General features: G+C 54.1%; 2 protein-coding genes across 3 annotated transcripts in view; both read left to right on the forward strand.

Moving 5' to 3' along the window:
- TIMP2 (TIMP metallopeptidase inhibitor 2) overlaps positions 1–16,810 on the forward strand; it is a 50,346-nt gene that overhangs the window by 15,174 nt on the left and 18,362 nt on the right. The window contains exon 1 of one of the 2 annotated variants that reach the window (XM_020896592.2): positions 1,338–1,428. The exons of the other annotated variant lie outside the window; for it this stretch is intronic. Coding sequence (XP_020752251.1) covers position 1,428 — 1 coding nt within the window. The 5' untranslated portion in view covers positions 1,338–1,427. Of the gene's footprint in view, positions 1–1,337; positions 1,429–16,810 lie in introns of those variants that run through there. 2 annotated transcript variants of the gene reach the window in all.
- CEP295NL (CEP295 N-terminal like) lies at positions 1,338–9,498 on the forward strand. The gene is made up of 2 exons (XM_020896590.2): positions 1,338–1,428; positions 7,586–9,498. Exon 2 carries the CDS (start codon positions 7,759–7,761, stop codon positions 9,433–9,435), a length of 1,677 nt encoding a protein of 558 aa, XP_020752249.2. The 5' UTR covers positions 1,338–1,428; positions 7,586–7,758; the 3' UTR covers positions 9,436–9,498.

Genomic DNA, 16,810 nt, shown 5'->3' on the forward strand with positions numbered 1-16,810 from the left:
TCTTGCCTGGAGAATCCCGTGGACAGAGGAGCCTGGCAGGCTACATTCCATATAGGGTTGCAGAACAAGTCAGACATGACTGAAGTGACTTAGCATGCACTCATGCTGCTCATCGCCCCAGCCATTTAAGCCAAATCTTTTGTGATCAGTGGACCCATAACCGGTGTGCGGACAGGTGCTTGCACTCTGGCTGGCTCGTCACTGTCCCTGACTTCACCCCTGCTCTGATGTCACAGCACAGCAGCTCTGTCGTTTCCATGGCAGCGGCTGCCAGAGTTCACCAGGTAGGGTGGGTGCTGGGCTGCTGGCAAAGGTGGGGAGCTGCGATTCCAGCCAACTTTGGTCAGTGGGCCCCGGAAACCCTATGCAGGCCACCCCGGGCCGAGGTTCTTGGGTCCGGCACCTTATCCATTGTGGGGGTGGGGTTCTTTCTGTGCCCAGTGGTTGGTGAGGCTCTGAAGGGGGCCCTAGGAAGTGGGCCAATAAGGATGTCCAGGCCACATGTCCAGAGGCTAACTGAAAGTCCTTGGCACCACGGGGCTCTATACCTATACAGCTCAACTGGGGAAGATGGACAGTGGAAGCTAGTGGGACAGGGTTGGGAGTGAATATGGTTGTTTGTTGGGGGTGGGGATAGATCATTATACAAAAAGAACAGTTGCTGGCATTGAGGACCCCTGACCTAGGTGGGGTAGCCTGTCGTAAGGTTGGAGGGAAAGTGATTGACATCGTCAAGAGACATTTAGCTGGATCTGCCATAAGCAGCCCCCCATGCAGCTAGCCTGGGGTCTCCCGTAATTTTGGAAGAGTCTATGCCTCATGTCTGTCTGAATGAAACTGGTTGGGAAGGTAACAGACACAATAACATAGGCTTGTTCTCCTAAGAAGTTGTCTGCCTGGCCATCTCGGCTTTCTAGAACTGCCCTGAATGTGCATCAGGGAGATGGTTAAACATACAGGTTTACAAACACCATGCCAGGAGAAACCTGTGGTGGGGCCTGGCCAGGACTCATAGTCATGATCTCTGTCCACAATCACGTCCTTGCCAGGTGATTCTGATACAGCTGGTCTAACACCCAGCCGGCTTTAGGAACCACCACTTAACTGAGGGAGAGTTGGGGGTGAGTGAAAACGGAAGCCAGGCAGGGAAGTGAGCACAAAACGGAAACTCTGGGCAGCACACGTGGTGTCACAAAGTGTGCTTTTAGAGGCTAGAACTCAGAGAAATGGAGTTTGAAATGTTTCTGATGTTTGTTTTATCCCGGCTTGACTTGGATGTTTCCAGTGATGGGTGTCTCACTACCTATCAAGTCAGCCAAATGATTTCAAGACAGCCCTGTAGAAAGTGCTGCTTTCCACCTGGGCCAGTTTCTGCCTCCCTGTAATGTGTTCTCAGCGGTCTGGTCCAGGCATCTGGAGACGCTCACAGTAAGTACCATCCTCTTTTCTAAACAGCCCACCCAGCTTGTGGGTGTTTCTGATGGTGATGAGCATCTGCCCAGATGGATGTTGCTGTTATCATCCCCATCTTACAGGTGAAGAAACTGAGGCACCTAGGTTTAAGAAACATGCCCTAGGTCAATACTCTGAACCACCAGAGTGTACTGCTCTAGACTTCTCTACCACCTGCAAGCGTCCCTCCAAACATTCTTGGTTCTGTAGGACTTTCCTTCCTATGACCTGTTTTTGCCTATTTTTTTCATTCTCCTGAACTTTGAGGCCCTCCTCATCCTTTAACCATTCTCTGTCTTTCTGAACCCTGTCTGGGAAGAGACAGCCTCTCCCTTACTCAGATTTTCTCCTTTTCTAGGAAATGTGTCGTTCTTATTTAGTATATATTTCCTTTTTTAAGCACTGTTTTATTTATTGATTTAGGCTGTTCTGGGTCTTTATTGCTGAGGGCGTTTCTGTAGTCGCGGTGCACAGGCTTCTTACTGGTGCATGGATTTCTCACGCGGGGGCTCTCGTTGCGGAGCACGGGCTCTAGGCATTTGGGCTTCAGCAGTTGCAGCACGTGGGCTTGGTAATTGTGGTTCCTGGACTCTAGAGCACAGGTTCAGCAGTTATGGCGCGTGGGCCCAATTGCTCTGCAGCATGTGGGACCCTCCCAGACCAGGGATCGAACCTGTGTCTTCTGCATTGGCAGGCAGATTCTCCACCATTGAGCCACCAGGGAAGCCCTAGTGTATATTTTCTATTAGGTGAATTCCTAAAAATTTCAATAATTATATTTTGATTTCGAAACTTCCAGACTATTTTGTTTGGATCCTCATGCATCCTGTGGGGTGGGAATGGCATGGATAATCTTCCAAGTACCTGTTTCATGTGGCTGGGCTGGACCATTATCCTGCTTGTTTTTGGCACTTGTATCAACACAGGTAAAGATCACGTTGGTGTTTTGGTGGCCACAGGTCTCTACTGACTCTGAGCTCGCAGCTGGCTCAGACCTTGTCATTTCCAGCTTTGCTTCTTTAAGAACTATGGTCTCCCGCTTGGCCCATGCAGGGTTGGACGTGGAGACCCATGTGTGGGTTGTCGATGGTTCCCAGTACACTTGACCTTGTTAGATCTGACCAGGTGTTCAAACCTGTGAAAAATCTGAGCTGAAGCCTTGCATTCCAGCATCATGGCTGGTTTTCCATCTCCCTGTGGGTGACTGTGTGCTGGGGATGTCACATTTGGAGATAATGGACTTGGACTCAGGCGCCCGTGCATTTGACTCATGGAAAGCCCAGCAGGACCCCAGACTCTGTTCATTCTCCTGGCTTTAGACACAGTTTTAAGACATTTCTTTATGGGAGTCCCAGTCAGTCCAGAGCAGTTTAGAAGCCATATGAGAAAAGGGGGATAGGATGCCGTCAGACCCCCCAGAAAGTTACAACTATGGAGGAAGCTATGAAAAGTCGACTTAAATTATATTCTGGGGTCATTTAGTTCAGAGGAATTGTGTCATCTCTGTATGGTTTTTGTTGTCGTTCAGTTGCCAAATAGTGTCCAACCCCACGGACTGCAGCCTGCCAGGCTCCTCTGTCCTCCACTATCTCCCTGAGTTTGCCCAAATTCATGTCCATTGAGTCAGTGATGTTATCTAATGAGCTCATCCTCTGTTGCCTCCTTCTTTTGCTTTCAATCTTTCCCAGCATCTGGGTCTTTTCCAGTGAGTCAGTTCTTCTCATCAGGTGACCAAAGTACTGGAGCTTCAGCTTCAGTAACAATCCTTCCAATTAATATTCAGAATATTCAGAAATGAAATGTTTTTTGAGGGGTCCTATATATCTTAAAAGCCCTTGAGGGATTTTCTATATTGTAGTCCCAAAGATAATCCAGAGTTCTAAAAAGGTCAAGTTATATCTTTTCTGTGTACACTCAGGAGACAGGGAAATGTTTAAGAGTAAGCTTTAATTACATGGAAATGTTCTCGCTGGCCATGCCACTAATTGGGGGCCCTTTTATATCTATTTTTAAATGTTTCAAAGAAAATGTGCTAAACCGTGTTACCTGGGCACTGAGTCTGTGGGTCTTGGGAGAAAAGCCAGAGCATTTTTCTCATTGCTGCGGAAATCAGGGGCCGCCTTGTCCGGGAGGAGGAATCAGACCAGGTCTGGGAAAGGTGGGTGGGTGGGATGAGGAGGAGTTCTGTTTGAGGAAGAAGGACGGGATTGAGCCCAGCGAAGGCACTGGACCTGCGTGGGGGACATTTGGGATGGCATGGAGCCTGGCCAGCTATGCCTGGCTGGGGAGAAGGGGGCAAGATCATGAACTACTGGAATGTTCTCAAGCCTGCAGATCAGGGATCGACCAACTGACTCTGGTGAGATGGTTAACCGAGCACATTCCTGGGCCCTCTTCCCACTGAGGCTGGGGTGGGATCATCAGTCTGAGGCAGGGCCCCAGAATCTGCATTTTAGCCAGTAGCTCAGGCGACCGTGATGCAGGTGCCCTCTCATTCTGCTTGGAGACTTGCTCTGCAGATCGGGGGGCCGGTTGCAGATGCTGAAGGGACATAGCTGGCTGAGTCAGGACAGTGGCTGTAACCACGGTGCCGGGGAGGAGGGCTGGGGTGGAGATGGGGGAGATGACAAAAGCCTGGTTAGGAGGCTCAGGTGAGACCCTTTGATCCAACCTGCCCGGCATCAGAGCCTCACCGCCTCCTTCGTGGTCACTGTTCCTCCTCGTTGGAGTGGGGTTGCCCTGGAGGCTCCGTTGAGGGGTCAGAAGGCAGGAGGGCTGCTGTGAGCCTGGGTGCTTCCCGGTAGCCTGGGAGGGGGTCTGCCTTGGCTGAAGTGTCATCTGAGCCGCTGCCCAGGTGACCACCGAGAGCTGGCTCTGCGCGCCAGGGGCAGCAGAGGGCGAGAGGAGAATGGGCCCAATGTTCCTCCCAGCGGCCGCGCTGAGCGGGCCTTCTGTAAGGACGGGGCTGCGGCTTCCTGAGGGGTTGAGGGTGGCAGTCACAGCCCAGCCCGTCCCCCTCTCAGGGAGCAGGAGCAGAAGACCCAAGGGAGAACCGGACACCCAGAGCATTCTGGTCTGGTCAGCGAGCAGGGCAGGGCTTGGAGGTGAGGGCCCGGGGGAGCTGGGGACGTGGGCAGAGGGCCCCGGTGCATCTGCCCATTGCTCCAGGGTTTTCAGTTCCTGGATGATTTCTGGGCTTTCTCCCCAAGGTCACCATCCGGATGTTACAGGTTTTCACCCATTTGCATGTCTCCAGGAAAACCAGCTGGACTGCACTGGGGCGCCTGCCCCCAGCTGACCTGGCTTGGGCTGTAATGGGGTGATTGAGTGGGAGATGCTCGTCCAGGTGATGCTGGTTGTCACCCGTTAGCAGTGCAGTTTACCCTGTTCTCTCCAGCCATCTTCCAAGACAGACAGAGAGACCTTCGCAGCTCTGTCTCTCTCCTCGTCTGTTTGGACACTCTGTGGCCATTCCTGTGTTGTGCTCAGTTGCTCGGTCATGTCCGACTCTCTGATCCCATGGACTGTAGCCCGCCAGGCCCCTCTGTCCATGGGGATTCTCCAGGCAAGGATACTGGACTGGGTTACCATGCCCTCCTCCGGGAGATCTTCCCAACCCAGGAATCGAGCCCAGGGCTCCCTGACTGCAGGCGGATTCTTTACCATCTGAGCCCCCAGGGAAGCCCGTGGCCATTCCTGGGGTAGAACAAACTCCGTCTCTGACGTTTGGGACTCAGATTCAAACCCAGCTCATCCCGTGAGCTGGGACAGTTACTCAGTTTCTGCGCTTCCTTGCACTTCCAGCTTTCTGCGCTTCCTTGGTGTAGGGACATGATTTCCTTTTCCCTGGGCGTGTACCTAGGGAGATCTACTTTTACCTTTTATTTATGGCTGCACTGGGTCTTCGTTGCTTGGCATGGGCTTTCTCTAGCTGCAGCGAGCAGGGGCTACTCACCAGTTGCAGTGCTCGGACTTCTTACTGCAGTGGCTTCTCAGTTGTGGCACGCAGGCTTGGTTACCCTGAGGCACGTGGAATCTTCCTGGACCAAGGATCAAACCAGTGGCGCCTGCATTGGCAGACAGATTCTTAACCACTGGACCACCAGGGAAGTCCCATACGTTTACCTTTGTATAAAACTGCCAAATTGTTTTTCAGAAAAGCTGCAGCATTTTGCATCCCCACCAGGAACCAGAAGCTTGTGAGGGTTCTGATGTCCCCACACTCTCACCAACACTTGTCATTGCCTGTCTTTTTCATTGTAGCCATCCTAGTGGGTGCGAAGTGGTATCTTCAATTTGCCTTTCCTTGGTGAGGGTTGACGTTGAACATCTTGTTATGGGCTTTATTAGCCATACATAAATCTTCTTTGGTGATATCTATATTTCAGCCTTTTGCCCATTTTAAAATTGGATTGTTTGTTCTTACTGGGTTGTGTGAGTTGTTTATACCAACTGATTCAGGTCCTTTGTTGGACGTGTGACTTGCAGGTATTTCCTTCCAGTCCGTGTCTTGTGTTTATACCTATTAACAATGTCTTTTGAAGTGCAAAGGTTTTTAATACTGATGATGCCAAACTATCAATTTCTTATATTGTTTGTGCTCTTGGAGTTGTATCTAAGAATGTGTGCGCAATCTGAGATCATGAAATTACACTTCTGCTTTCTTCTAAGTGTAGCTTTAGACTTTACGTTAAGGTCTATGATCCATTTGCATTAATTTTTGTATATGATATACAATTTTGTATATGGTAAGATAGGGTCTAAATTAATCTTTTTTGTATGTGGATACCCAACTGTCCCAAGTACATTTGTTGAAAATGAACAAAGAATGATTTCCCCCATTGAACTGCTGTGGCACTTTGGTTGAAAATCTCAGCTGTTGTGTTTAATGCTCTAGCTTTCTCTTTCTCTTCTTATCATGGGGGTTGGCAGACTGGTAGACTATGGTATTAACCAGGTTTCCACGTGACTAACTGCATGATCAGTTACCAAAAGCTGGCGGCTATGTGACCATTGGTCAAAGACATGATGTCTACCTGAGCGGCAGCTGCCGCTTACCAGCTATATGATCTGGGTCAAGCTTCTTAGTTGCTTCCTGCCTCAGTTTCCCCACCTGTGAACCAGGAGTGCTGATAACTCCTTACCTCCAGGGTCACTGGAAAAAAGATGAGTGGAGGGCAGCCCGCACAGTTCACATTAGTTGTCTCAATTGATGAAGTGGGATTTGGGGGAACCACCATTACTTTGAGCTAAAATTTGCTCAGCCTGACTCCACCCCGTGCACCCTACGATGAAAGAAGGGAAGGGAATCCCACACAGGTGAAGCAGGCTCTGTTCAAACTGCAGTGTCCAGGAGGCGGCTCATGTAACCCACAAATAATGGTGGTTTTGGACATCAGCTGTGAGTGGCCACAGGCTCCATACTCTTTTTTTTTCTGGTATAAATGCAGGTCCTTCTTTAGGAAGGTCTGGTGGAGCACATGTCCCTGCCTGATGCCAAAGAGATGTGAAAAAAGAGATACCACCAGCTTAACCTCTGTTTGCACTGAATTTTAGAACAAACATTCGATCCGCAGTCACCTGCACACCTCCCCCCACCCACGCGTGCACAAACACGCACACACACACACACACACCTTTCTTGCCAGATTCTTCCTCCTACACTCCTTCCTCCTTTCACTTATAAGTAGCACCCTCCAGAGGGCCATGCATTTGCACACACACCCCCCTCTACCTGAGCCCTAACTCGTCTCCTAAGGTGGGGTCTTAACCTCAGCACTGTGGACATTGGGGCCCAGGTCCCTGCTAGTCGCAGGGCCGTCCATCCTGTGCATCACGGGCTGTTTCATAGCAGCCCTGCCTCCACCCACGAGACACCTGTAGCACTGCCCCACTCCCCCAGTTGTGACAACCAAAACTGTCTCCAGAAATGGCCACACGTACCCCTCTGAAGCAAAACCACCCTCTGCTGAGAATAGCTGCCCTGCAGGTCTTGTGTGGAGGCGTGTGAGACAGAACTCGGGAGCTGAGCATGGGCCCTTGCGGGCGGGGGTCAGGAGGGCAGTCTGAAGGGACGCGTTGCCTCCCCTAGCCACCCCCCACGCTCAGAGTGCCCCCTGTGCCTTGTCTCCAGGGCCTCGCTCTCCTCGGAACGCTCGGGGCAGCGCTGTGCGTCTTCCTGCCGGGTGGGCTTGACCCGGAACAGCCGTGGCACCTGTGGCCTCTCGGCCCCTGGTGCCCTTGAATCCCCGCTGTCTCGGTTCCTACCACCTTCTCTCCGAAGCTGTGTCCGCAGAGGTCCCCGACATGCGAAAAAGCTTGGAGAGAGCCGCTCGACGGAGCCCCAGTCCCGACAAGGAAGCCTTGCTCTCAAGGCAGAACCTTTTGGACAGATTGCTGCAGGTCCAAGAGAAGGGAGATCTGGCGCCGCAGAGAGGACAGAAGGACCCCCAGCAGCGGAAGACCCAGCTGCTCCAGCGCTTGGTCGAGGAGCTGAAGGCAGAGTGGCCGGAGGCCTTGGACCAGCAAATTCAAGGCCTGGGGCGGCTGTACTTAGCACATCTGTTGGGCTCGGGGGGCGAACGGGCCGAGGACCATGAACCCTACTCAGAGGGCTCGGCCCAGCGAGGAGCAGCCAGGTTGCCCAGGGCCAAGGGGAAGCACAGAGTGGCTGCGCGGGAAGAGAAGGGACGCAAGGAGGAGCTGGCCCGACGGCAGCCCTGGTGCGCCACGTCCCGGAGGAGGGCAGTGGACCGAGAGAGGCAGGGGGCCTCCAGAGCCACGGGCCCGTGTCCCCCTTCCCTGAGCCCCCCAGAGAGGAGTAAAGGAAAACGAGCGCCTACCACGAAGACCGGTGGGGGCTGCCGTCATGGGACAGACGTGGAGAAGCTCTTGGCTGCCACGGAGGGGATCAAGCGCCTGGAGGAACGGGAGAGTGACACAGCCCGGGAGGGCAGGAGGCAGCTGGGGAAGCGGCCAGCTCGTCGTCAAGGCCCGAAAAACAACTGTCTGGATCAGAGCCCCGAAGGCAAAGCCGACCACCTGGAACAGCTGTGTCCAGTCGGCTCGACCCACAGAAGGGGGGCCTCGCCGCCCGCGAAGCTCGGGAATAAGAGCAGGTGGCAGAGAGAGCTGGAATTTGCCTTCGAAGAGTTGTTTGATACCAATAGGAAGCTGAAAAAACACCTGAACTTGCAGATGGATCTCAAGCCCGGGGTGGATCAGAGCCCTGGTGAAGATCAGGGCTTCAGGGAGGAGACGCATGCATGGAGAAGGGAGGGTCAGAGAGACAAGGCGGAAAGAGATGCAGAGATTCACGTGGTGCCCGCCAGGGAGCCCGCAAGTTCAGTGGGGATGGAAGCCCACCTGGCGTCGTCCAGAACCAGCTTGCAAAAGTTTCTAAGCAAGCTCGAGAACCAGAAATACCATAGGATGGCCAAGGGCGTGGTTAAGAGCGACAATACACTTTGGTCTCCCGAGGCAGGAACCTCTCTGGATGAAAAGGACCGGCTCTCGTGCAGCCCTGGATCCGGATGGGAGCCGCCCCAACTGGATGCTCTGGTGCAGGGCTCCCTTCAGCTTCACCCGCAAGAACAGGCAGACAGGGTTGGCTTGATGGCATCAATGCAGAAGCAGAAAATGCAGGTGGAGCAAAAAAGACTGAAGCAGCTGAACTCCCTTGAGCAAATCGAACACCCCAAGGTGAACTTGGAGGCCGATCTCCAGACGGAGCTGAAAGATGGGAGGAGGGAACAGAGGCAAGCTCGTCTGGCTCATCCGAAGCCTGACTCCCCTCCAGACCCGGAAAAGGAAGGCGGGTATGACCGCAGCCCCACTTCCCCCTCGGCCGCCATCGTCGACGATGACAGGCATAGTCAGATGATCCGTGACATTCAACAGCAGATTCTAGAGCAAAACAAGTTGCACAAGCAGTTTCTTAAAGAAGCCAGGAAACGCTTGCTGGAGTTTCAGAAAATATGTTAAAAGTGAGAGTCCCACCCATGGTAAATACATCACTGATAACTGGGCATTCTGCCGGAACTGGTACCCAAGTCTGTGCGATTGTATTTGCGTCATCTGCTCAGAAACCCGTAGCCTCTTTAAAATGGGCCATCAGTCATCCTCCTGTGCTTTTGGCGCGAGTTCCTCTGCAGAAATCCTACTCACTCCCAATCTTGCCTTTAAAGACTAAGTCCTATTCGGAAAGAATCCTTAGCACGAAAATAAGAGCCCGTGTAGGGCGCGGTACATGGGTCTGGCCAGTGTTAGCCCAGAGGTGTGTCCTGGAGCTGAGGCTGTTTTCATGTACTGCGAGCACAGATGGAAGCGCCAGGTACATTTAAGTGCTTCAGATGTTTTAGTCAAATAAACACTGGATTTTGAGGGGCATCCAAGGTCAGACGGGCGCAGTTTCAAAAGATACATCATTGGTCGCTTAGCCAGTGGCTGAGACGTTCGTGGAGAGGTTTCACGAAAATCTTTCAGTCTTTTCAAAGCAACGTCATTTCATAGGACATCACTTGGTAACATTCTTGTAAATTTAATATTAGAAAATGGGAGGGAGGGAGAGAAGGAGGTGGGAGCAAGAGGAAGAAAGAGGAAAGAGAAGAAAAGAAAGGGGAAATGATTCTCAGTGACACAGCCCTACAGGCTCCTTTGGGGCTGGCAGTGGTGGGGGGCAGGGAACAGGGTGTCTGATCTGTTGCCTTTTTCCCAGCTTTACCCCTGACCCAGAAGCCTCAGCAGCCACGGAGACCCTACACTAGATGGGCTTTTGTCTACCAGTTGCATACTTAGGGATTGGAATGGAGTGGACAGACCTTTTCTGCAAGGAGCTGAGAGTAAACAGTCTAAGCTTCACTGGCCATATGGTCTCTGTGGCAGCTACTCAATGCCTGGAAGGCAGCCATAGACTAAATGAATGGGTGTGACCGAGTTCCAATAAGATTTGATTTACAAAAATAAGGGGTAGGCAGGCTGTGGCCCTCAAGCCAGCATTAGCTGACCCCTGGGCTTAGCATATCAAGGAGATGGTCCTCCCTCCCTCCCTTCCAGGAACCTCAGCTGTCCTGAGTATGTGGCCTTTTTAACCGTATGTATACTTGGCACCATAGCCTAGCTATAGTGACCGACAGGGACTGAAGGCACGGTCTGTTGGGACCCCAGTCTGTCCATATATAGACGGTGTAATCATCACCTGTGAGCCCACCATTCAAACCTAAGATCTGAAATATTTGCCCAAAACCAGCTTTATCTGTGTGCCCCTCCCCTCTTCTGTACGCTGTTCCTCCTTAGCTATATTGTGTATCCGCAGAACCTGGGAGCTGTCCCCACTTCACACACCAGAACACACCCTATATTGTTCAGCTTTACTTATGCTTGACCCCTATAAAAAGGATGTTACAGCACATGTGGTCTTTTGGAAGCTTTTTTGGACCCAGTGTAGTGAGTTTGCCCATCTCACAGGCAGGTGTCATTTTTGCCGCTGCGTCACGTTTTCATGGGACCCTCTGAGCTTTCTTCCCATCACTGCTTGTTTTGGGCCAGTTCCCGAAACGAGAACAACATCTCTAATGCACTGGGGTCAAAAGGCCTGGCATCAGAAAGTGCTTTGGGAATGTGTGGACACCCCAGCTGGGACGGAGGTGTGGGAAAGGTCTCCTTCCTCCTTTTCTTCCCATTTTCACCTCTTCTTTGCCTCTGGAAAATGTTGGCCTGACCTTAGACCATTCTTCCTTTGCAAATACTGACTGGCAGACACTGCCTCACAAAACTGGATGTGAACAGTGAACACACACATGGACGTATTATACCTGAGGATACAGGTAGCAAGTGACCACAATGACTTAGATGGTGATGGGAGAATACTCAAAGAGGTGGGGTGAGTGACCTGATGCGTGTCTCTGAGCATCCAGCCCCCAACCCCTGAATATGCCCATTTGTATGGAGCAGTAATGGCATCCTACAAGGTGTTTGGTTTTGTTTGTTTGGTTTTTTTTTGGTTTGGGGTTTTTGGGGTTTGTTTTTTGGTTTTGTTTTAAAATCAACAGTTTTTTGTGAGGACCCTTCCACCATCTCATGTCTCCATCATGTGAGTCTCTGTTGTCTGTGGCTTTTACGTTTGAAGTGGAGAAAATGTTTGATCCCAGCCCCGTTTCTGTCATCTGCTTCTGGAAAGTCATGGGTCAGGGCCGCAGAGGCAACGTGAATAAAAACAAAAGTCCTGGGGCTGGGAGAGCTTTGTCACTCCCGGGCCAAATGAGGGTTCCCCACGGGGAGGGGCACAGGCCTCTAGCGGGAGCTCAGCTGGAACTCCATCTGTCGCCATGGGATTGCCTCAGTCTCAGTGTGGAGGGGCCGCCCTGGGGTCACCAGGTTTAAAGCCGAAGCCACGATGGGACCCAAACACTGAGTAATGAGGTCCTCCTGACTCGGCCTGGAAGCCACAGTCTAATGAAGGGGCAAGCCTGCCTTTGAGTGCGTTATTTTTGTTTCCACTTTCAGAGGTCGTGTTTGCGCCCCGTGTGTTCTAGGTAAGGAATCGTCCCGTCTTGGCCACACTTGAGCTAAAAGTAGGTGTCGGGGAAGGGCAGTGAGACATGGTGGAGGGTGACTCATCTCTGCCTGGACGGTCCCTCCCACACTGTCCCCCGGCAGTACGGGGGTGTACGGGACACCCTGCCCTTCTCCACCTGCCCGGCCGAAGACCGAAGCAGGGTGGTCTGGAGCACCCCCTTGCCTGGACCAGCAATGTGAGCAGTGGAACAGCCCTCCAGGACCACCTCCCCCCAGACAGTCGACCCTCCCGTGGTTCCCAACAGAGGCTTCACCCGTCACTTTGATCTGATGGTATCCCAGGGGCCGACTGTGGCATCCCCGAAGACGCCGCCTTCACTCCTTGTTGCTCATGTTGATGTGACTGGACCCAGGGGCCAAGGACCCTGGGGCAGCGCCCCCAGGAAGGTTTCCACCCAGTCCTGCCAGAGGGCAGTGCAGACCCCAACACGGTGGCTCCTCCTGCGGGGTCCTCCCTCCTTCCCCCATGGGCCCTTCCTCTCTGAAACTGCATCTTCTAGAACGTTTCCCTGGTTGTGTGCTTCCACCCCCACACTTGGGGCAGCTTCCCTGTTCCTGTTTCACTCTGGGTCGTCAGGTCATATCCTTGCAGCCAGATGGCGGCCCCTGGGGAAGGCGTCCGTGGCCGATGGGCTGGTGGACAGGCCCCTGTTTTCCCAAGAGATCTGCACGGGGCAGGCCGCCCCGGTGGCACCTGCCGCAAAGTCCACTCTCCACAGGCACGTGTGGGCCAGCAGTGACAGACAAGAGCCGGGACAAGGGACAACGGTTCAGCTGAGATGGCGGGACAGGTCCTGCCCCGGTGGGGTCAGGGGGGCACCCTTGGTTTTGGATGTGTCCCCGTGTTCCGTGGGTGCTGCCCTGGGGGTCCTCACGCCTGTCCCCTCCCGCATCCAGCCAGGTGCCGGGTCGCAGCGTGAAAGAGAACATCCAGAAACTCAGAAATGTAAAATGACGGGAAAATAGGTTTTTAAAGTTGGGGCATGGGGCAGGGGCGCCTCTTCCAGTGAGCAGGAGGCAGCCATGAGGTGCGGCCACTTCTTGCCTCCACCCTATTTGCTCTGTAACAGGCTGGAGAGTCGATGGCAGAGTGTAGCCCACCGTCATTCTGACCTGGACACGAGGTTGGGGGGTGGTGGATTGCACCCCCCACCCCACCCGCTCCAAGGGACAGGGGAGCTAAGCTCACAAGGACTAGCCGAGGAGTGGGCGCGTGACCTCCCCGCCCGCTCACCCAGGGTCCCTCCACACTGACAGCTGGGGTTGTGGTCCTGGGATTCCCGCCTTCCCATCCCTGCCCCTGGCTCCTGAGCAGTGCTGTGCGCCAGGGTCAGCCCACAGGCCGCATGCTTCAGCATCCCATGCCAGGGCCGTTGCTGCTGCACTGTCCACGCAGGTGGGGACCTGAGCCACCGCCTGGCACCCTGTGTGTGTTCACACCCTCAAATGAGACCTGCCCAAGGTCCCGGCCCACCAGTGAGGATGGGACCTTTGCCTGTTGTCCATCTGGCCCCTTCCTCAGCCTGTGGGCGGGGAGGGATGAAGGCAAGGGGGGGTGGCCGGGAGTCCTCCCAACGTCTCTCCCAGCCTCCTGCTGCCCCCTGCCCCGCCCAGTCCTGCCCCTGCCCCCCGCTCCGGGCTCCAGGCTTGGGTTTGCAGGGCTGAGCTTGGCTCCTTCTCAGGGTCTTGGCGGAGAAAGTGCAGAGCAGCAGTTCCCTCCACAAAGCCGCACTGTTCTCAGCAAATCCTCCCAGGAGCGGGATGCATTTTTTTCAAATGATTCAGCAGCACGTGAATGGGAAGGGCCCGGAGCCCAAGGCTTCGGAGACCGTGATCCAGGCCTCTGGCGTGAGATCCCGCTGGGCCAACAGCGAGAAGGGAGGAAGGGTGGTGGGGCTTGAGTCAGGGTTCCATCTGAGTCCTGGGATGGGGGCTGGGGGTGATCAGGAGGGCAGCTTGAAGTGGAGTGGTGAGGCCTGCAGCGTGTGTCTGCATGGCATGGCTCTCCTAGAGATGCTTCTCTCCTGCTCCCCAGGGGAGCTGAAGCAAACGGACAGAAAATGGAGATGGGCGAGCTGGTCTCCATGGAGACGGGGCATCCAGTGGACAGCCGCTCACATGTGTGTGCTAGAATCTTGAGCAGCAAGGGCAGGCCTGGCAGATCCTCAGGTAGCAGGCTCACGAGCAGCGTGGACCCGGGCTGGGGCTGTGCTGCTATTTCCTGTTTTCTGTCTGCACCCTCCCTGCCCCACCCTCGATTCCCGGATAAACACATCTGCGCTGAGCAGTTATCATTCTGGGCGTTTTTGACCTTGGCCCGAGTCATGCTGGCCAAGTCTTGACCTCACCCTGGACAGCCCAGCCCTGCCCTGGACATCTGTTGGCTCCTGGGGTTGGGGAGGTCTGGGAAGCTTTGGGGGACCTGGTGGCGGGGGGAGGGTCCGGTCTCTCACAGCTGCTGCAGGGACAGACGAAATCCTCCGTTGCCTGCAGCATCCCAGGACTGTTTCTAATTACTTCATTTCCCTGAAAGCAACGAACTTGGAGGTCTCCTCCAGCCCGACTGAAAGGGGCCTGGCCTTGAAACCAGGGAAGGCAAAGCTGAGTGCCCAGGGAGAGCCCCCAGGGCCGTGTCCACCAGAGGGGCCGCTGGGAAGGTGAGGGCTGGGTGCACAGTGAGGCCGGAGGGGAGGTGGGGCTGGATGCTCCCAGGGCCTTCCAGGCATCAGGCCAGCGCTGACGTCATGCATTCCTGTGACATCTCCCAGGACCCGCAGCCACACCCCGTTTTCATGTGCTGTTCTGTAGGGAGGGGCGTGGCCCCGAAACATGGGGCATCTGCGCGGTCTGCAGTCCGTGAGCAGGACGACCCTGTCTCTCAGTCACCATCCACCCCCACCCCCGCCACTCCAGACAGTGAAGTTTGCCTCCCCCGTCCCCACCAAACAAGCAGATGCAGCCCCATTGCCAAGGCTCCCAGTGTCTTTACCACACACCCCATGGCCCCCTGAGATGATTTAGTTACATGCAAGCAGTTAGGAATCCTTCAGTAATACCAGACCACGGCTCTGAAAAAATATAATCATTCCATTACAGCTTTCAGAGGGCAGAGCAGCCGACTGTGTGTCTGGGGTGGTAGATGCAGGAAGTGGGGTGCCCCTCACTCTCCTGACTCTAGCCTCAAAGTTTAGTGACAGCTGGGATGGAGGTGCCCCCGTTTCACACCCCCCCAGATTTGGGACACGTTCGTCAATCAAAGGTTGAGGGGCCTCAGCCAGGTCGGCCAGCCTACAGTGTCAATTGTGTTCACCCAAAAGGGACGAGACCCTCAGCCCAGGTGGCAGCCCCGGGATGTTGCTGCAGGGAGTAAGCAAGACTTCGGTGGCTCTGTGATTTGAGGGTGTAGATGTTTACACTTGAGGTGCCCATTCTCCAGTGAGTGTAGACAAAAGTATGGAACCCTCCAGCCCCCCACCCAAGTACCCCAGCAGAGCAGAGCACACCCGGAGAGTGGGGGTCTGGAGCCCGGCCTGAAATAAGTGGAGGCTAGGAAGGACTGATGCTGAAGCTGAAGCTTCAGTACTTTGGCCACCTGATGCTAAGAGTTGACTCATTGGAAAAGACCCTGATGATGGGAAGGATTGAGGGCAGGAGGAAGAGGGGGCAACAGAGGATGAGATGGTTGAATGGCATCGAGACTCAACGGACATGAGTCTGAGCAAACTCAGGGAGGTCGTGAAGGACAGGGAAGCCTGGTGTGCTGTAGTTCACCGGGTCGCAAAGAGTCAGACGTGACTTAGCAACTCAACAAGGTCCTGTCTGGAACAAAATTGTTTCTATCTGAACTGTTCTGAAACGGTTGGTGTGTAATTCTTCCCAGAGACAAGCAGATGGACCAGGTGACCCTCCTGCTCTCAAACCAGGGCTCCCATTCCAGGCACGGCAGCAGAGCGGCCCCCCCACCCACTCTTGACTGGGGCCAGTAAGGGTCTTTGGTTGATGTGCTGGCCAAAGTCCGCTGACCCCTCCCCTGCAGTAGATGACTCTCAGGCCGTGTGTCCCTCACCAGGGGGACCACTGGGCATTTTCCATGTGACTGTGAGCGAGACTGAAGAGCAGGGCAATGGGGTCCTGGTTAATGCCATCTCCCTGGGCACCCCTTCCAGGTCCAAGCAGAGGCTGCAGGAGGTGCACTGGGCTGGGAGGGGACGGTGGCTTCTGTGGATGCCGAGCCACCCTTGCCAGCTTGAGTCAGTAAACACGTAAGGTTCAGATGGTTCAGGGTGGATTTTGACCTTGTATTTAGATGGATGTTTTTTGGAATCCTGGAGATGCCCACACCTCTTCCAGGCAGACCCGTGATTTTTTTCTTAAGCCGGAAGCTGTACCGGGGTTGGCACTGGGCGCTTGGGATTCAGGAATGTTGAGTCTGTTGGGACAAGGTCATGAACATCTACAAGTCAAAGTCCTAACATCCATGGGTTTACCGTGCTCTTGGGTCGGAGCCCATGTTGACAGAGTGGCCCCATTGGGAAAGGTCCTATAGGATATATACTTGGCATATGGGGTTCCTCCAGAGAGCATTTGGGCCCATGGCAAGACAAGACAATTCAGTTTATTTCAGTGTGAGATAAATGAACTTTGGAAAGGCAGTTCTCCTTGGGGGGTCTGGTTTCCCCACAGATGATGTCCTTGGCTTGTTCTTAGCCTCCATCGTTTCCCCAATAAGGTCCGCAGGCATGGGAGGACTCACATGTCAGTGGGGTATGGGAGAGACTTGAAT

The sequence above is a fragment of the Odocoileus virginianus genome, chromosome 17 (genome assembly GCF_023699985.2).
Source record: "Odocoileus virginianus isolate 20LAN1187 ecotype Illinois chromosome 17, Ovbor_1.2, whole genome shotgun sequence".
In the NCBI taxonomy this organism is placed as follows: domain Eukaryota; kingdom Metazoa; phylum Chordata; class Mammalia; order Artiodactyla; family Cervidae; genus Odocoileus; species Odocoileus virginianus.